General features: G+C 37.2%; 1 protein-coding gene across 1 annotated transcript in view; it reads left to right on the forward strand.

Annotated features, from left to right (window-relative positions):
* The window catches only part of ARID4B (AT-rich interaction domain 4B), a 92889-nt gene extending 71923 nt beyond the window's left edge, over nucleotides 1–20966 (forward strand). Inside the window, 7 exon segments of the mRNA XM_069800722.1 lie at nucleotides 5862–5946; nucleotides 6824–7016; nucleotides 9442–10653; nucleotides 12540–12650; nucleotides 15409–15624; nucleotides 18011–18157; nucleotides 19172–20966. Of these exon segments, the coding sequence (XP_069656823.1) occupies nucleotides 5862–5946; nucleotides 6824–7016; nucleotides 9442–10653; nucleotides 12540–12650; nucleotides 15409–15624; nucleotides 18011–18157; nucleotides 19172–19302 (2095 nt within the window). The 3' untranslated portion in view covers nucleotides 19303–20966.
* The last annotated feature ends 494 nt before the right edge of the window (nucleotides 20967–21460 follow it).

The raw sequence follows: 21460 nt of genomic DNA on the forward strand, positions 1-21460 counted from the left end.
CTGCTTTTTTCCTCAGTTTCAGTGTATCTGCTCATTGTCCTCAGCTGTCATCTTTTAAACTTTATTACTGTGTTTATAGATCTTTAAAAAAAACTAGCCTGAGGCAAATCTGCTCTACTTTTTATTTACTTATTTTTCCTCTTCTGGAAAATCTGAGGCTCTTGTGACCTTCTGTCATCTGGACTTTGATTACCATCCTACCTCTGACCAAGAGGGCAGGACAAATCTCATTTATTCAGTGCTAGCAAGATCTGCTAGCAAAGGTCACAATTACAGAAGCATGATACTTCTCTCCCTCCCTTGAATATACCTCTTTGCATCTAGGCCTGGTGATTTCCAGGACCACCTAAGCCACTGCTGAGGAGGAACATCTCGATATTGCCAGTTTTGATATCGATCTTTTGTAGAATTTTGATCTACATATATATTGATCTACAGGAATATGATCTTTCACATAAACTGTCTTCAGGCAACATTTGTAAGCATAGTTGGCTATGAAGTCAAGATATTAGGGGAGATGCAGCCTGTTCAAGTTGGAATTTGGAATGTGACTAGGGTTTCGATCATTATTTGGGAGGACATCCTTAGGAGCATAAGTTATGGAAATTTGCATCCTACTCGCTGAGGATTACTGTGTACCATTCCAAGAGGCTTCTTGCTTTGAAACTCTTTGTTTTGGAATTCACATGTAAACATAGAAGTTATTTTCCTTTTTGAGTAAATACTATGCTATTATACATGCTATGAGTTGAGACGATCAGAGTTTTATTTGAGCAGTACCACTTTAAATCTGAAGAAATGAGAAGTCAAAAAAGAGCCTTCACCTTGGAGATCCTGGCACCCTGGTTCTTAAAGGAGAAATCAAGATTCTGTTTTTTGAACTCTGCCTTTTAAACAAATATGCGGATTGATATCAGAGGCATTATTTCTGTGACTAGGATATATTTGATAAGCATTTTTAGTAAACTTGCACTCATTTGAGAGGTGAGGGGAGTCGTTTGGTCTTTTTGGCAGCAGGACTTGCATTTATATTCTTACCTGGTGTTTCAAAAGAGCCCTCTGAAAGGGGCTGGGAGAGTAGGATTCTTCACTGAAAAAGATGACAGTGATTGAGATTTAGCTATGGGACTGTGTGTGAACTCTGCTACTGTGGCTAATTTTTTTAATTCAAGTAAAATTACTTAAAAGTTTCGGATTTGACAGTAAGAGTGGGTAAGCCTGAGTTTAAGGCAGCATCTAAATGCTTTTGATATTTTAATATTGTGAAAACAAGTCACATACGACGTAATAACTTGATTTGGCTCTTAGTCAGTCACAACTTGGAAAAATCACTGGTTTACTTGGATAGGTAGCAATTCCCTCCTCTCCTTATTCATTGTAGTTTACTTTTAGTGTTTAGCAATGACAAGTACTGTAACATTAGGTCATGGGATGTACCAAACTAGGATTTTCTAATCATCCAGGATTTTCTTAATTCTGTCATTCTCCTGCCTCTTCAGGTTGACTTTCCTGTTTCCCCTTTTGGTCAGTACGCTATTTAATGGCCTGTTCTTCAAATCCATAAGTCTGAGCAGGAATCCTAAATAACTACTAATATTTCTTACCACAAGTTAACTTCAGTATCGGTCTGGGATTCAGAATAATTGTGTGTGTGTGCGTGCACACGCGTGCACGTGCTTTGGGGTGCTTAGAATGGAATTTGGTAGACTTGGTTTCATCTTTGTTAATTTTTTTTTTTAAACTCTCTGGAACCAGTGACACTAATCACTGTGGAATTTATTTTTTTAAAATAGAAAATACAGAAATGGAGTATAGCTTAACAGCATTGTACAGGTGCACTACTTTATGCTAAAGGATCTTGTTGGCTCCTGAGATTCAGGTGATATGTATCTCTGATAAAGGTAAACAACTGTAGTGTTCAGTGGATCCTGACTTGTAGTGAAAGGGAATGGTAAAAATCTCTACCCTGTTAGAGAGAACTGTTTATGTTACCACGTGTTAGCCAGAAAAAGCCTATGAGAGAAACTATTTTTTCTAACAGGCCAGTCATGTTCTGAATTATGTATGCTTTATATGGAACTAAAACTTCCCTGGGGCCTGCAGTGCCAGTTCCTTCTGTCATAATTTTAATTTTCAGCTGCCAGTGCAAAGAAAATTTCATTGTATAAGTGTTTGAGTTTAATTTCTTCTGCAGTATGTTCCCAGTAATTAAAGGCAGAGGGTGTATATTCAAAAAGAGTTTAGGTTGTTTTAACTCCGTGTGTTGTATGGTATAATATCACAAGATATGTTATTCTTGAATGTTTCAAGTGTTTAAAACTAAGACTTATTACTTTCGACACTTGTTTCTTTCCTTCAGAAATCTGAATGTGAAAGTGCTAATTTCTGTCTTGATTTGTTGAAGCATTAATAATATACAAATTTTGTACTTAACAGTCAACCACTGAAATTAAAAGAACATTTGTAGCCAAATTTCAGGTTCTTGAGAGTAGTGTATGTCAAGGGCAGGAGAATTACTAAAATAAAATAAAAAAAAATCAGAGTCCTCATCTAATATTCCAGTATTTGGTTATAAGACTAAATCTCCTTTCTTTGATCACAGCCAGAGAAAACACTTGATTCTTCCTTGTTAGCAGCTACAGACAGTATACTGGAACTTTTCAGTGAATTGGCCAAGGCTTGCTAGTTCCTTGAGGTCACTTGTCTTCCTGAGAAAGTGGTACATTTGCTAGTATAAATCTAGAGGCTGGAAAAGTACACTTTCTTCCTTGTTTACCTGCTAGTACTTCTGTGGAGGATCGACTATGCAACCTGTAAGAATGTGTTGTGGTTTATTTTAGCTTGCAATCAGTGCATATGGATGTAACAGAATTAGTACATACTTTTATGCAAAGTGCCAGTTATTTTTTCTGCTATATAGCTATTCATTTTGTTCTTCCCTTTTTCTTTTTTTTCCTTCCTTCCAGTTCAAACCCACCTTTCTGGCAGGCTTTCATTTTAACCAGTAAGGCAGAAAAGGTTCACTCCTTACTGGCTCATCTTTGTCTTCATTTTGGTAAGGCAAAGGGGATGTTTCTTCTGAAGGCATTCCAAGTTTTCATATGAAACCTTATTTAAAAATAAGTAAATAATATCCCTCCTCTTGGTTCTCAAACAAGTCTGTGCAAACTCTTCTAGGAACATCTCCCCATCTTACCTCCTTCATCTCCACACCCAGCTGCTCGCTTTAGGGAGTTGAGGTAAGCAAGTGTGGAAGACGGCACTGCAGTAAAACGAACCAGGTCTTCTGGAAGCACATACTTCTTGTAATGAGAGCTGAAGACCTTCTTTCATAATGTTTTTGGTTTTCTTTTGTTTTGTGAACAGGCTGTCTAAAGCAAGATTAGAGATTAAGTAAGTTTTCCTATTTTAATAAGGTGCAGTTCTTATAAAGAAAGGCTCTAGTCCAAGTCACACACACTGTTCAGATGCAGCTTAGCACGTGGTGTGCTGTACAGCTTTCAGAGTGCTTCTCTGTCATGCAGTAGAGGAGAATGTAATTTAGGGTCAGGTTGTCAGCTGTGACTTGGGATGTATCCATTTTGCAGGATCTGTTTCAGCCTGGGGTCCAGTTGTCACAGGTTTAGGCAAAATAACTGTGTCTGATGTGTGAGTAATGAAAAGAGCTGTGCCATGCAAAGGTGTGAAGCGTGGGGATCTGATTCCCTGGAGAATATTCAAGGTTTCTGTGACACTGGGCCTCCTTCCAGGGTCTGACTGCTGTTCCAGGTGCAGTCAGGAGTACAGCAGGATATGCTCCTGCCAGGAACTCTGTCTGTCACGCGTAGGTTTTCAATTTGTGCTCCTTGAGATGAGGAGTTGTGACCACTGCTTCTAATATGTAACATTTAAGACCTTGTGGTATCTACACATACTCTCTTAAGATCCTGTACTTCCTCTCTCCTTTGCTTCAGTATGCCCTCTAGTCTATCAGCTGTTGCCCCAACAGGCACTGCCATTACCTTGAGTCATGGATAGTGTGTGCAGTGCGCAGACTTTGAATAGGAGGAAGATTGTTTTCTTATTGGAAATGCATAGAATGAGAGAATACAAATTCTGTATTATAGCAACATGGTTGAGGCAGAAAGGACACTGTCAGAATAATCGCTTTTCACCCTGTATTTGTCCAGTCCTAGTGCTGTTCTCCTGCATGGATTTAGACCTAATGAAATACTCTTACATTTATGTGGGTTGCAAAGTCCATTTAGCAGTCTACTTAGTGATATTCCTTCTAGAAAGCATGTCTTTGACTTGAAGAAAGATTACTTCAAATAGGGTTTCCCACAGTCTCACAGAATATGGGATTTTTTGATACTGGAAATTACTCTGCAGAGTTGTATTTCAGTTCTGGGGAGAAATCTGAGCCTGTTCACCTACATGTTACCTGATAATAGTACAATTACAGCTTGTATCTGCAGCAGTATAGGTAATCTTGTTATGTTGTAGTCTGCAGGGTCTGCTGCTAGATTTTGTGATTTTTATTGTCACATGGAGGGGAAAAAACCCCAAGAAATTGTTTTGGAAAACTGTATTATTATGTGAAATTTAAGTTAATAAAATACAGTATTTAGCTTCTGGAATTCCTTGCATAGATCTTAACTTGGAGGATACAGGAAAGCAAGTTGGAAGCTTGCATATTTTTCTGTAATCCTTTTAAATTTATATGTCAATATTGTAGATAAAATTGGCAGTAGTTGCAAAGAAGCTAAATTGGGACTGTATCAGCAGTTGTTGAATATATAAAAATGGTAGTCATGTGAGCCCAGCTGGAAAGCCAGCATGGTCATGAGTGCATTGTGCTTGGCTCCATCTTGTATTAGTTCTCTGCGTGTGTGTGGTTTGGGATTTTTTGTTGGTTTCTTTTGTTGTTTTGTTTGTGTTTTTTTGTTTGGTGTTTTTTTTTTTTAAAGTTGGTTTCTTCCCATCTGTTTTCATGTTTACCTAGGGGGATCAGAATTTATGTGGCTGTACCTTGAGACAAAAGTTAATACATACTAATTTTTAACTGACCTGTTTCTTACTCAGACGGTTCTTGAATTCACAGCTGAAGTAGGACAGCAGATTATCCTTATTGGGAGAAAAAAAAAATTGTTTGAATTGATTCTTGAGATTTTTCAGAAATACACAATGAAACTGGCAAGTACAGTACCCTAGTTACAGTATATTCTCACTAATAGTGTACTTCTCTGGTCTTGGATTTGTATTTAACAGGTCCAGCCTTAGAGAATAAGGCACCTGTTGTTAATATCTTGGTGCTATTTAGTATGTTTTTGTCTAGTATCATTCTGATATAAAATGGAAGCCTTTAACTGAAAACAAATTGAAAAGTGTTAGTGTTAAGTTAGTGACTCAAAAGTTAGTGACTCCTAAGTGTTAGTCACTTCAGATACCACTTTGCAGACACTCAGGCTCGAAAGAGTTTATATTTGTTAACGGGTCACATTTTATGTAGTTGTAAATTTATTTTATTGTTAAGGTTTTACAGTATGTGTATTCTTGAGGTTCCACAGAGAATTATCATTCTGGTAGTTTTGTTTTACCTGTATATGTGGATTTCTTGCTGTTCAGTGCAGACTAGAAAAATAGAAGCTTTCACTCTTACCCATCAGTGTAAAATAACTTCGTCCTGTATGTCCCAGCATATGAAGAATTGAACCTTCTGCTGAAACTTCACATACTGAAAAGTACACAAATAACTTATTCAAATTCCAATTCAGTTTTTATATGGCTAATAATTTTCTTTTTCCTCCATTAATTTCTCTTATGATGTCATGATTATCTGCTTAAAACCATAAATGTGTACAATTTTTTCTTGCTTTTAGGTATGATGAATGGATAAAGGCAGACAAGATAGTGAGACCAGCTGATAAAAATGTACCAAAAATTAAGCATCGAAAGAAAATAAAGGTAGTTTCTCTCCCTTTTTCTTCTTTCTCCCCCCCCCCCCCGGTTTAATACTTTCTTAAGTACTGCGTGCGGCCCCCTCCCCCCCCCGCCTTTGATTAGCCTACAAATGCTTGACGGTAAAAGCAACTCCTAGCCTTTTCAAAACTAAAACTTTTTTCATCAGGGTTTTGTTTTTCCACTTTGGGGTGGGGAGGGGAAGTTTCTCTTTCCTGCTTTCCTATATTTTTTTATTAAATTAATGTATGCATTTATTGAAAGTAAATGAGAGGGATCCATTTTATCATCAGTGGGGGGACCCAGCTCTGGGTGGTGAGATTTGGGAGCTCCCTCTGCTGATTCTGGAGAGCAAACCAATGACTAGTCCATATGTATGTGACTATCATTTTATTTCATAGCATTTCTTTCAAAATTCATTCTTCTAAAACCGATGTTTAGGCTTAGGTTATGATATATTCCTTGGGCAGTGGGATGCAAGGAAGCTTTTCCTTCTGTCACAGATGTCAGTGCCCCCCCCCCCCCGCAGCACTGTGGCACCTCTGGAACCTGAGTTTTGTTCTAGAACTCCCTGCTTTTTGTGACAGAGCAGGGTGCTGTAGCCCTGCCCTGGCACTGCCAAGCCTGGCACCCTGTGGTGCCACTGCTCCTAGAGTGCTGGCTGTGTTTGCTTTCCTGTTTGTTTAGTGCTGACAAAGTTCCTGTCTTCAGTAGAAATGTCTTGGCATGGGCCGTAGAAAGGTATTTGTAATCTTTTAAACAAAGAGGAAAGCTTTCCTTTTTGGGTTGAATGTTTAAGATAACTGTAAGCATTGCTTAATGGTAATCTGTGTTAAGATGTATGCTCAAATGAGAAGAGTTTTGAATCTTTTCTTTCACATAGAATAAAACTGACAAAGAGAAGGAAGAGAAGTATTCTCCTAAAAACTGTAAATTGCGACGTTTGTCAAAACCACCTTTTCACACGAGCACGTCACCAGAGACTGGGTCCAAACTTGACAGCGCTGAAGCCAAAAATAATGAACAAGCTCCAGTTAAATCAATAGAAATTACTTCTATCATTAATGGGCTACAAGGTATTGTACTTAAACTTCTAATTCTGTAAATGGCCTTTAAACAGTAGTAAATGACAATGTCGAACAACTGATGCAACTGTACACTTGAGTCTGTCTGGCTAATTATAACACCATCTCCAGAAATAACCCTTGAACAAAAGCAATATTCACAGTTTCTGAAAACAGGTGTTGTGGATTCAATGTACGTTAACGGTTTTAAGAATTATGTCCTTTGCTTTGCCATCCTTTTTTTGTTTGATACACAGCAAAGCATTTTTACTTCCCATGTTATTTCTGAATTTTTAATTTTTTATTTATGTAACTTTTAGGACCCATGCTTTTTTTTTTTTTTTCTTGAAAAACAGAATTAATAAAGCTAGGTTTCCTATTAGCTCGTGTGTTGTTCCTAACATTGTTTTCCCCTACCCACACATTTACAGCAGCATTATAATAACTAGTTGCTTCTCTTCATTGTTAGTTTAGTGCATGTCTTCAGAAGAAGAAATCCTATATGGTATAGGCAGTTTGGCTAACCACCAATATTTGTGAAAGTTGTATGAATTGAATAATCTTTCAGACTTATTCAAACTTGGATGACATTGGCCACTGGGTTCCAAATTTGTAGGTAGAATAACAGTCAACATAATCTATTAAGCTTCATTTCCTTAGGAAATGAGAAACAAAAAAGCAATTAGCAGTGATGATAATGACACTATTATTAGCACTATAATTTATCTGTAATTAACTTCTGATTACAAAAGCACAATTCAACATACACCCTCTAATATTTTGGAAAGCTAAATGTTTTCCATATTACCTAATTAATTTTCAGAAATGCTCTTAATTGTATGCAATTTTTTTATCATTTAAGTCCACAGATTCATGCGGAGGATTAACTTTTTTTTTCTGTTACTTCAAGTTTTTGTTTTTAAATATGAAAGGCTCTAATGTTTTACTATTTCTTTTTCCTCCAATTTTAGAGCTGCTTGCTCAAAACTTTTTACAGGGGTTTTTGGTTTTTTTTTTCCTAAACTGGAATGATTAATGCTATTGTATTCAACTTTCCTTTGAAGGGCACAGCAGAGTAAATAGGTTGAGAGGAAAACTTGTTGGACCTTATTTTTGGTTATTTTTTTAAATGTGGTGGTCTTGGCTTCTATTTCAAATGGCAAATTTTGATACCTCATATTATAATAGTAGTGTAGTTTTGATCCTCTAAGGTATGCGAAAAGCAAGTGTTAGAAGTCCATTTTAAGTGATAGAGTTCTTGGAACCTTAGGCAAAAATGTTTACCATAAATGTTTAGCTAGAAAAAAGCAAACAACACTGAAAGAAAGCAAGTAAAACTTGCTTTCAGATTGCATCTTAGAGTAGCGTTTAAGATCCTGCCTATCTTAAAGCAAATAAACCAAGAGAAACACCTGAGGCAACATTTCTCAAGGTATTTTGTCCTGTACACCTCTTCTGTGTGTTAGTGTGCTCTTCTCTAAGTTTGTCATATTTTAGTAAACCTTTTTTTAAAAAGTTAATTCAACCTTGATCGTTTCCGTGAATTTCATTGACAGTATTGCTTTTCTTCTCTGTCATTGGTTACGTTATCATCTTTTAAAAGGTGATGAGTTTTAGTGAGGAATTGAGAATCACATGGGAGGTAGGATGAGAAGAGTTAAACTAGCTATGCCAACAAAAATGGATGTTACAAATCAAGGTGTTACCCATATATTTGAGCCAATTATCATTGTTTTTCCTTGTATCCGTATCTTTTCCCATTGAATGGGCTTGTTGTTGATTCCTTCTCCATTATATCTTTGTTCTTCCTTTCTCAGTTTCTTTAGTCCTGACCCTGAATTTTCTTACTATTGTCCTACACTCTTATTGTTCACATATTTCTCCAACTGCCTTTCATTATTGCTTTCACTGCCTTTTTCCAGGCTGGTCATCAGGTTGGTTTGTTAGAGATTACCCAGTGTCTTTGTTGTTGTTCTGTCCTTTTAGACTGTGGATTCTCTGGGGAAAATACTGTCTCTGTTTTGGGCTTTGGAAAAATGGCAGATAATGGTAGTATTTGTAACCCATAAGAAATATTCAGAGTCTTTGTTAAGCACATCTTTCAATTTCTGCTTTGGTTAATTATGCAGAAGTTTGTATTTTATGGACTGATGCACTCTATGCTTTCTCCACCTCTTCAGAAATTCCTGGAGATGTACTGTTTAATACAGAATTTTCCTAGTTTCTAGTCTAGCCATTATACCTTCTAATGGAACAGGAAGTAAATTTTTGAAGTCTTCAGGAGGTTTCATTTAAAATACATACTACTAGAGATCCCTGTAGCATTTGTTCATATCGTATCTGTACAGTTTTCTTTAGTTGTTTTTTTTTTTAAGAACTCTTTGTAACCAGAATCAAGACAAACTTTCCTTTTTTTTTTTTAATTATTTTTAATTAGCTTCTGAAAGTTCTGATGATAGTGAGCAGGAAGATGACCAAAGTGCCCCAAATGTACATGCTGATGGCAAAGAGGAATCTCAACATGAAGCTGTAAGCGAAGATAAAAACGAACTCTGTCTAAAAGAAGAACAGAGCAGTTCATCCCTCCCAGAAGAAACTAAAGCTCTGACAGATGTAGTAGTGCCCAAGTTGGGATCCAAGTCTCCTGAAAGACTGCGAAAAGAGATGGAAGAGTTATCTGGAGATACTGACTCCGATGGAGAAGATGAAGCCACAAAGAAGAGAAAGGATGTAAAAAAGGAGGTAGTGGATAAAACAGCAAAACCACAGGTAAAACGTGGTAAACGAAGACACTGTGTTGCAGAGGAATCTTTAAAGACTGTGTCGCCTAATAGAAAGGATGAGAAGTCCAAAAACAAAGACTCCCTTAGTTTAGAAAACAGCAGTAACAGCTCCTCGGATGAAGATGAGGAAGACAAATCTAAACTGAAAATCACTCCAACTAAAAAGTACAATGGACTAGAAGAGAAAAGGAAGTCTTTACGGACAAGTACTTTCTACTCAGGATTTTCTGAAGTGGGAGAGAAAAGAATAAAGCTTCTAAATAACTCTGATGAAAGACTTCAGAACACCAGAGCAAAGGATCGGAAAGATGTCTGGTCAAGTATTCAGGGACAATGGCCGAAGAAAACGCTGAAGGAACTGTTCTCGGACTCTGACACTGAAGCTGCTGCCTCCCCTCCACACGCTGCTCCTGAGGATGCTGCAGCAGAGGAGCAGCTTCAGACTGTTGCAGAAGAAGACATTTCTTTGCCTAGCTCTGAACTTGAAAAATCTTTGCCAGCTAGCGTGGACGTTAAACCTGTTGAGGAGAAAACGACTGAAGTGGGTGAAAAGAAAGTTGAATTCCCAAGCAGTGGCAGTAATTCAGTGCTAAATACTCCTCCTACAACTCCTGAATCGCCTTCATCTGTAACCGTAACAGAGTCCAGTAGACATCAGTCCAGTGTCACTGTCTCTGAGAGGCTGCCACCAAATCAAGAAGAGATACGAAGCATTAAAAGTGAAACAGATAGCACAATAGAGGTGGACAGTGTTGCAGGGGAGCTGCAAGACCTCCAGTCTGAAGGAAATATTTCTCCAACAGGTTTTGATGCCAGCGTCAGCTCCAGCAGTAGTAATCAACCAGAGCCAGAGCATACTGAAAAAGGTAAAGGAAAGGGTAAACAGAGCTGTCTTCAACTTTACCAGCTCTCATTTTAGCATTGCTGATGTATTTTCATTCTGTTATGGTTACACTGCTGGAAAATTAGTTATTGAAGGAAGTAGTAGCCTGCTGTCTACTTCAAATGTGTGGAAATGGTATAATCATCTAGTGAATAAAATACAGTCTGCCAGGAAGTTTCTTGGCCTTTCATTAGGAATTGTGATGGTTTCAGTGAGGAATAAAGTATATAAGAATAAAGTTTATACCTGACCTGGCAAGAAAAGCCCAGAGCAAACTGTAATACATTGTATAAGGAATATTTATTGTAGCAAGACAGATACATTTTGAGTACCTTGCTACAAGTAGAAGATACTGTTTCTTACATAAAATTTTAATTCTCCAAGTTGTTTATTTGGGGGGAGAAAGTGCCAATTATTGCATGCTTAGGCAACCATTTCAAACTTGCATCTTAGGAAATTAATGTTTTAAAAAAATACAAGTCAAGCTGATAACAAACATTGACTTTATTAGCTACGTTTCACTTTCAGATGTGATTTTGCAGATTGAAGTTCCTATTCTGAGACCACTAGAGCATAGGGGATAATAAACACTGCGAACACCTGTGCCTGTGATGTCAGTGTACTGCTGTCTGCTTTTTAACTGTTTGCAAGGCTGGATCCAAAAGCTTTTTTGTGAAAGTCACTGGTTCTTTTACAGTTCCATCAAAAGTACAGCTACTTTCACTGTGTTGAAGTGCCTAAAAAATTATTAATACAAAGGAAAAAAAATACATGTCCGAATGTAATCCTGAGATGACAGAAGTGGTTTCTGCATCTCAACAGATTTCAGTTAATAATTAACTGAATTTTCTCAAAATGCCCTTAAGGTGTGTTACCTTTATCATTCTGTTTGCATTATCATTTGAAAGAATGCAACAAAATGTGTTGCCTTAAACAAAGGAGAGAGTTTGGCAGAGCCCTCAATAAATATGCCTGTATTGCTTTGTTAATTATAGATGCGTAAGTTTAGAACTTAATTTGTTTGCTTTTTTATTAAAAAGGAAATTACTGCCACATGAAAAAAAGTTTTACACTATTGCACACCATCACTTTTACATGCATTAGACTTTAACTGCCTCTCTGATTTTGTCAGCATGCTGCCTATTTTAGAAAATTAGGTTTCTTAATGTAAATGGTTTTGTTACACGAGTAATTTTCAGTCTAAGGTGGCTGTGGAACAATGTTTGAACAACTCTGAAAATTTGTTCTTTTAACAGTTGTACTAGAATTTTTTTTATCTTCTTTTTTACTTTTTCCTCTTGTAGTCACAAATAGCAGTAGTCTTTTTCCTTTGGTTTTTTGGTTGCCTTTTTTTGTTGCCTTGTTTTTTAACATTATTTAAGATTTTTTTTTATACTTTCAATTAATGTAATTACTGATCACAAGTGATAGTTTCATTTTTTTCTCGCAGCTTCCAAGTGTGACAGGATTTTTGAACATTTTTCAGTAGTTCTTGATAAGCTTTTCCAATAAATGTATTCTTATCTAATTTATAGTATTGAAAAAATTAAAAATCCATGTGGTTCAAGAGAAATTCTGATGGTGCATACGGGAAGGTTACTTGCAGTCATCTTACACGTGCACTCTAACCAACAAACTTCGTCTGCCTTCCATCCTCCTTCACCTTCTCTTGTCAATATAAGTAGAAAGCTGAGGCGTAGTAAGGATAGTCAGGAACGGTTGCATTGTTGCATTAACTTAAGCTCTGAAGTGTATTTTCTGAGACAAACACACAGCACTGCAAGTATTTATTTAATTTGTTTGGGTTTTGTTTTGTTTTGTTTGTTTTTTTTTTTTTGTTCGTTTGTTTTTTTCTTTCCCCAATTATAGTCTGTACAGGCCAAAAAAGACTTAAAGATGCTCAGGGAGGAGGAAGCTCCTCAAAAAAGCAGAAAAGAAGCCACAAAACATCTGTGAACAACAAAAAGAAGAGTAAAACTAGTAAGTACAGCAGCTCAGTGTGAAACGAATCTGTGAAGGTACTGTCTCATTTGTTTGAACGATTGTAGGAGATGAAGTCTGGAAATAAAAAATGTATTAGGACAAAATGTTCTCATCAGGGAGTTCTTAATACTGTTTAAATGAAGAAACTACTCTTGCTGAATGCCAAAGTGTTTTTAAATTTCTTGAGTTATTTCTGGGCCTATTTCTAAGAGGTCCTTAATATTGTGTAACTCGGGAGAACTAAGAAAGCGAGTATTTCACACTTGGTAGAATCGGGACAGGAATCTGTGGCATGATAGCTGCATGTTTTAGAGGAAAGACTGGGACCTGGATGAAATTATACTTTGTATTTTCTGCAACATGAGTTTTTGGAGGTTTATATCTCTTCCAGTAGCAAATATGAGCATAATTCCACAAGAATATAGGCTCTATTTTCTTCCTGTATCATCTGTTATATCTTCAGTAAATAAGGCAGCTTTTGCAGCTTTTTTTGTAGTTGTAGAAGCTAATTGGAATACAAACCACAGTACTGGGGAAGAGAAGTTTCATAAAAGCAGAGGTGTATTAGAGAGACATATGCACACGTGTTCAGGAGACAGCTAGATCAATTACTGCCTCATCTCACTGTTAATAAAAAATACCAGGGAACAGTCAGCTAGAAAGTGAAGCTAGGAGGATAGCTCTAAAAAATTCAGTTAAAGCAAGGATAGAAAGCATGTGCTATGCCTTTTTTTCTTCTCTCTTCCTCCTCCCTGCCACCTTTTCTTTCTTTTAACAGCTTTTAGTAAAAGTCTGTACATTCTGGTCTGGTATTTGCTTTCACCCCACCCATCCTTCATGTTCATTGATCTCCTTTTCACATTCTCTCATCCTTTTTCACTCCATTTCACTAATCTCCTCCTTGCATAATCCTTATTCCTTCCCTCAACCCAGGAATTAAAGTAACAAAACAAACTGAATTTGCATAACTTAGACACAATTTTTAGCCTTGCCATTGTTCCCTTTTGATTTGGTGAATTTATCCCTTTTTCTCAACCTATGTCTTCGTCAGGATACAAGGACTTCAAAGCTAGAATTGTTTCTTGTACCACATACGGTTCTTGGTCTGTATGCGTTCTTTTTGTTCGACTTCAGGCACTGCTGTATGTAATAAGGGCAATAAATAGAAAAAATGTGGAGTCAGTTGTGAGCAAAAAATTCTTTTTGTGAAATTCAGGTTTACCAGTTAAAGCTGCTTTTGTGGCAGCTCCAACTCTTGCCTTTGCATTAAGCCAGCAGGCAACAGCAGCTCTTCAGCCAGCTGAGTTCTGTCATACCATGTGTAACTTGGTGTTCAGTTTTTCCAGTGTAGATCACCAGATCATAAATACCAGAACCAAAAGAGACTTTCGGGGTTCATTTTGTCAACACCTAGGGCAGGTACAACTGAGGCCTAAGTTTCTCTTGATTAATATTTACTGAACATGTTTTAAAAAACAACTCTAATGATGGAGATTCTGCAGCTCCCCATGGCATTTTATTCCAGTGCTTCCCTAGACTTCTGTTGAATTAAAATCTCTTGCCCCTGCTTCCACCTCAGTTTTATTTTTGTAATACTAAACAAGCTTCATTCTTTCACTCATTATTCATAAATCATGTCTCTAGATTATTTTTTTTACTCTCCTTTGGGTGATTAGAAAACTGCATTCAGTTTAGTCCGTTGCTTTATAGTTAAAGTTTTTTTCAGTGTGAGGTGAGGTTCTTCTGTTTTGGGTCAGCCGAAGATGTTTTTCTGCAATTAAAGAATTTGATCATCGTGTCTGAGGATTTTTGTAGATGATGTCATGCAAATTCAGATCATTGCTAGTTATTTTAACACAAAAAACCTAAAATAAATAACGGTGACATAAGGCTAAGAAAAAGGCCAATTGTTCACTCTCATTTCTGCTACACGTCCTAGGAGTACAGTGAAAAGTGTTAGCTCTAAAATGCGATAGAGGTTTGTACATATTGAATGCTGTATTGGAAATTAATATTAAAAAAAGATAAACAGGAGATAGGACATAACAATCAGTCTTGCTAACTGTTTTAGAAAAAGTATAGCCCCATAAGCAGAAATACGTGGATAATTTTTACACCTACATTGACACATTGGACTGCCTCTTTGCCTTATTTTCTAATGTAGACAGTTTGTTTATGGATATGGTTTTAAAGTAACAAGTATGATGCTGTCCTGAATCATTCAGAGAGTAGAGTGCACCTTCCCTATACAGACCTCGAACAATTGGATTGTATTCATGAATCTCCTTACAAGATGTGTGTCCCTACACCTCCCCCTTACCTTCTTGCACGCACTTTCAGCAATATACTTAGCAGTATTCAGGGTGGATTGTAGAGCCACAGTCTGGTACTTTTATCCACCCTCTAGCTCTGTAGGATGTTGGTTCTCATAGGTCCACATAATAGCTATGAATCTGCCTGCACAGCAACTAGCTGGATGGTGTTTCCAGTGCAAGGTTTCCCTTTCACAGCATGCCAGCATTAGACAGGCCCCATTATATACCTGTTTTGTGGTCCTGTATTTAGGCACTAGTGATGCAAAGAGCTGTGTGCCAAGCTTATGTACCAGGATGATTATAGCATTTTAGACTGAAAGTATTTTGGTCAAACAAACTCCTGTTACATGAAAATCAGCATAGGGGTAGCTTCTGATAAGCTTTGGTTTGGGCAGGAAGGTTGTTTTGTTTTGTAACAGTATATCTTCTTGTTTCTTCAGCAAACAGCAGTGACAGTGAGGAACTATCTGCTGGTGAAAGTGTGTCCAAGTCTCAGTCAGCAAAATCGGTTTCTACCGGCATGAAATCTCACCAAACCAAATCACCCGCAAGAACACAGTCTCCAGGAAAATGCGGGAAAAATGGAGAGAAGGATTCTGATCTCAAAGAACAGAATAATCGTTTACCCAAAGTTTACAAATGGAGTTTTCAAATGTGTAAGTATTTTCTTCAAAACACGCCTAGTGTGGTCTTGCAGTATAGTATAAGAAGGCTTTTTGAATTTTGTGTGTTTTGTTTTTTTTCCCTAAAATTATTCCATCCTCAGTTTGCTTAATTTTGTGATAAATCCCGATTTAAAAAATAAATCGGTTTTTTTGTTGGTGTTGGTGGTTTTGGGGTTTTTTTTTTTGCATTTGCAGTGCAGGAAACTGCCTGTATCGCACTCTTCTAATACTGTTTTTAGATTCGACTCCTGCGCTGACTTGTTCTTACCATCCTGTGCAGACTTGTCATTCTGGCGTGAATGTTACCCACTATATGTGCTTCTTGTGTTGACATTTTCTGCTGTTTTACTCCTCATTCATTCTCTAGTTATTGTTCAGATACATGTTTGATTTGTAGCTTTTTCCCCTTCCATTTTGCCTTAGTGAACCAGGACATGTTTACTATTTCTAGTAATAAGAACTTCCAGTGTGTTTGTGTCAGTCAGCTACAGGTACACGTATAGCTAGGGGTGAGCAGTATTGAAAGGCTCATGCATTTGCCTATCTGAAAAACAGTTCAGTAGCTTATTAATGCCTTGATATTAATGTGACTTATTAATTGCCTCCGCATTTGTGCTGTTGCAGCATTATTTGCAGTGGGGAGAAAAGAGAAGTAAGATAAAATATTAGGTGATTGAAGCCTTCTTCCTCAATACAACAATAAGTAAACAATTGAAAATAATTATTTAAAAACAAAAGCTTGTTATTTTTAGCCCTCTCTCTTACAGTGTCTGGGTATTTAATTGTATAGTCGGCAACAAATTGTTGTCCCTAGTACTGACCATGGGTGTATAGCATTGCATGAGTTGCTTTCTCTTTGCTTTTAAAGGTCAAATTGAAACTGTGTAGTGTGACTGATTTAAATTACTTCTTAAAGTAATCCATAGTATCTCATTCAGTATTCACAGATTACCTTAGTGTATGTCAAGTTTCTGAAGTTCTCGGAGCATTATGCTCTGTGTTTTTCTGCGCTCTGTCCCAGGCTGCATGAAGGCTGCTGTTCCTCACATAAAGTGAGAACAGGGAAGAGCTGGCATAGCACGCTGTGCAGACACGTACGCTGAATTCTTTTTTTATTTTTATTTTATTTTTATTTTATTTTTATTTTATTTTTATTTTGCCAGCAGTGTTATTTTCATGCCCAGGGAATTTTCCACTTAGCCAGCTGTTTCTGCAGTGAGAGAATCTGACCCTGCATTTTTTTTTCTCCATCCCTGAATCTCGGTGTTACTCTACTTTAAAAGTATTTTTCTCCTAGTACTTCCTCACAGTCAAGTTACATTCTGCTGCTCTTCAGGACTGTGTGATGTAATAGGTGTTTGTCATTTACTGGCCTACTGAGATTCACCGGCCTACTGAGATTCATGGGGCAGATTTCCTGTGCAATGCATTTAAAGAGCTTTTGCTCCTTTCTTTCTTCCTACCTTGGCTATATTGCGCGTGCTAAATTTGCTTGGCAGGATTTGGACTTTGGAGTGCTATTTAACATGTTTCCTGCTGTTGCAGAGGTCTAAGACACTTGCAAGTTTTCTTAGCTTTCCTCATCTTCCCACAGCCTAATATAGTTGTGGCTTTTGGTCCTTGGTGCTACCTTCATTATAGGTTGAGGTGCATTCTGCGCCCCACGGTAGTTTAAATGATTCTTAAATGTCTTTGAATGGAGTGTCTCCAGTGTGACTTACCTGTGGTTGAAAGGGACTGAACAGAGATTGTTCCTCCTGCCTGTGCCCCCTCAGAGCTGTGTGCCATGCTGTGGGGAGCTCCCAGCTGGAAACAGCCCGAGGGGCAGCTCCCGTGCCGGCTATGTCCATTGACATCCCTGTGTGGGATGCCAGCGAGGAGGTCCTGTATAGTTGTACCTTATGGCCCATGTGCTGTGAACTCGATTAGAACCACCCCACAACTATTCAGATTTGTAACCTGCTGCTTTGGTAACAACCAAGACAAGTTGGGCAAGACTGACCTTCTTAGTGTATTAGGTCAAAATGAGCTCTAGGAAGGACTCAAAACTAGTTTTGACTCCTATGTTTTTACCAGTTGTCTTTTTTTTTTTTTTTTTTTCTTCCCCCTTCCTTCCTATGCAGAGGGGAATGCATGCATTTTCTTCCTCTCCCACTTCCTTAAAAAAAAAAAGTGTATCTATTTATTTTAAAAAATAATAAAAAATGGACAAAGTTTGTGATAGGAACAGCAGCTGCTGTTTATTGCGTTTCTTGGCTTTGCTGTCTGCTACCTCCAAGCACATCACTAAGATTTGAGTACTTCCCGCTTCACTGAAATTCAGACAGTTTTGGAAATGCTGCAATACAATAACTAACAGAGATCATTTAACTTGCAGCTGACTTGGAAAATTTGACTAGTGCCGAGCGCATAACAGTTCTCCAAGAAAAATTGCAGGAAATCAGGAAGCATTACCTGTCCTTGAAATCTGAGGTGGCTTCCATTGACCGAAGAAGAAAGCGCTTAAAGAAAAAAGAGCGGGAAAGTAAGTGCTGGGAACTAAATTCTGCTTTGAGGGGGCTAAACTGCATGTCATGTTATTAAGGGGTTAAAAGGAACTGGATGATTTTTAGGGAGTTGTGTGCTATTAGGAGTGTGGTTTTGTTCACTTTTTTAAAAACACTGTATACAGTTATTTTATGACCTCTAGAAGGTACAGTTCAGATATCCAGTGACTATGTAAGGGGAAAAACATTAAAAAGGCATGCAATCTGTTTAATTCTGTTTAGGCAGAAATACTTTATACAGGAGAAAATGTACAGAAAAATAAACTAAGCAGTGAACAAAGTATCTAAGGTTATTAATAACTTGGAACTTTTCTTCAAGTTACACAATAATCCGCTTGTGTGTCTAGTTAGTACTTTCTCCTTAGAATAAGTTATTTATTTTATGAGTTTAAGGGAGACCATCAGTTAAATCTCTGTTTCTCTGAAGCTGCTTTACCTGATGCTCTAGGGAATGTTCTAGTGTGCCTGCTTCTAGCAGCATTAAAAGGATTATTTTCTCCATCTTGTTTATGTGCACATTTAAGAGTTCACTGAGTATAAGAAGAAAGACTGAAATGCCAGGTGTAGCAAGATTTTGTGGCTGCAACCATCACACGGTGACTGCAGTTGCTTCTTGCCTGCCGGAGCAGGGTGTATGTGCCGATTCAGTGCTGGGACAAGGCCCTGCCTGTGCTGACTCCCCCAGGAAAGAAAGGGAACAGTTGACTGTGCTTGTGGGTCAGGAATGAACTCTGCCGTCCTCTGGCTGGTCCCTTGATCTGGTTGGCCAGTGAACCAGGGCTGCAAGGGGCAATGCCATGCTGTCCTGCACAGGGCCGAAGCTGTCTCTCAGTATTTCCCACAAAAACTAGGGAATGGAGGCTTTTTTCTTTTTAATTACTGGGCATTGGTTGCTGGAGTCAGTATATACCAATGCTTGTTGTTGAATGGGAAATGTTTTTATTGCTTAATTTATATATTTTTATAACCTGTGTTCTCCTCTTCCTGTGCAGGTGCTGCTACTACATCATCTTCCTCCTCATCACCTTCCTCTAGTTCCATTACAGCTGCAGTTATGTTAACTTTAGCAGAACCATCTATGTCAAGTTCATCACAGAATGGAATGTCAGTTGAGTGCAGGTGACAGCAGGACTTGCCAAAGCACTTTGCACTTAATGGCTGCTGAGGGCCACTCTTTTTTGTTTTTGTTTTTGTGTTGTTTTTTTTTTTTATACTGCACAGTGGCACAAAATTCAGACAAGCACTATTTTGTATTTAAAGTTGTTTCTTGACAAGCTAACTTTGCACTTAAGTGCACTTTTATGAAGAAAAAGTACAACAAACTGCTTTTCCTCAAGCAATAATTGTTTCCAACTTGTCTGGGAATTGTAAGTCTAGTGACTCGAAGGCCTTCCACTGTGGCAAATGGAGGCTGTTCACTGCCTGTAGAGACAGTACAATAAGCATATAGTTGTTGGGTTGATCTAAATAAATGTGGTAAGGCTTACTGTATTCCCTGGTATTTTGTTAAAGCTGGAACATTTGATATTTTTCCATTTATTTATGACAAATACTGAACCTATTTTCATTTGTACAAGCTAATTGTTTTTTAACTGCTAAGTCACCTTATAGTGGCTTTAATTGTATACGTCAAGCACATGTATTCAATTCAAAACCTGCAGTTAGTAGGATGTTTGACATCAGTCCTGATAACCAAATACGAGGATTCCTTTAAAAAAAAAAAAAAACAACAAAAAAAAGACTGACTAATGTTTACAGGTTTGAATTAGGCTTAAATAGGTTACTCTGGGTTTTAAGAACCCATTAATTGGAATGAAACTACTGTACTTTGCCATTTTTCTATAAAACAGTATTTTTTTTTTAATTTTGATAAAATACATTATGAAAAAGAAAGAAAATGGCTAACAAACTGTATTAAATCTTAATGTATAAAGATTGTATTTAGCCAGTTTAAAGTGTATATTTATTCATAATGGATTATAACAGTTATATTTTTGTGTTTTCTTGTAAATGTTTCTTTTCCCTTAAAGCAACAAATATTTCATTTGTAATGCTTATTTTATTACGAGCTTCAAGGAGAGGACTTCAAGATGGAGTAAGGTGTGAGGTTATAATTTGTGGTCGCTGATATGAACACTGCCACAAAAGGGTAGTTGTTTTTAAAATAAATAGCAAGCTGAGTGGTAGACATTTAATTTTTTAAATGCCTTGTACAAATTCCAAAACCAACTTCAAACTGTTTTCACTTGTATTGATTTTATGTTGTATGGATCCCAAGCTCTCTCCTGTTAATTATATACCTTTGTAAGACATTTGTATATTGCGGAAGTGTTCATTCAAGCTATTTAATACCTGGCACTGTTAATACACAGTACTTTATTGTACAGGTTGTTTTACTGTTTTAATTGTAGTTCTGTGTACTTCTTTTGCCTGGGGAAATAGGGGCTGGCATGTTTTTCTTTGTTTTCTGGCAATACAACATGTAAGAATTCAAAGCATTTTGTTTGTAGATGCTAGAGTGTCAGAATCCTTTACATTTGACTTTTCTAAGAAAAGCATTTTCAGTCTTCGTAGTGTGTGCTTAAGGTTAACTGATTTTATTGAAAATGGTTTCAAAGTATTCAGAATTGTACAGGACTGTAAAAATTTGTTGACAAACATTGAAGGAAAAGCTTATAGAAAAAAGCTATAAAATATATATTAGGTTCTGCAGAAAATGGAGAATTATGTAATATATTGTACAAATGTAAGCAAAGGCCTCTGAAATAAAATGCCATAGTTTGTGAATCCCTGATTTTGTTTCTAACAGTTTAATTAAGCAACTATAGTGTGTTCATTAAAATGTCATCAAGCTGTAGAATCAGTTTAGCAAATGATCTTCGATATGGTGTAATAAGCATATAAAAGATAAACTAGACCAGGTACATTGGCCTAATTTTCCTCTTGGTGATTAATTGAAATTCATCCTCTTTTTCAGTGGAATGGGAAAGCGTGGCCCATTGACATCATTAAGGCAGCGCCGCTTGAAAAAAAGATGAATTTTGATTCACGTTAGTTCAGATAGTTTGAAAACGTAAAAGCAAGCTCCCGAAGATATTTGCTGACTTCTAATACCGACTGCCTCAAGTTCAGATTCCGTGGAAGTGAAACTGGAATAAAACTTTTAGTGTTATCTGCTTACCTCATGTCTGGCTGTAGTTCAGTTGACCAAAATACTGTTACACCTGCAAAATGATAGATTACTGATGAGACTGATAAATAACAAATGACAATAAGCTTTG

Source organism: Haliaeetus albicilla, chromosome 13 (genome assembly GCF_947461875.1).
Source record: "Haliaeetus albicilla chromosome 13, bHalAlb1.1, whole genome shotgun sequence".
Lineage (NCBI taxonomy): Eukaryota > Metazoa > Chordata > Aves > Accipitriformes > Accipitridae > Haliaeetus > Haliaeetus albicilla.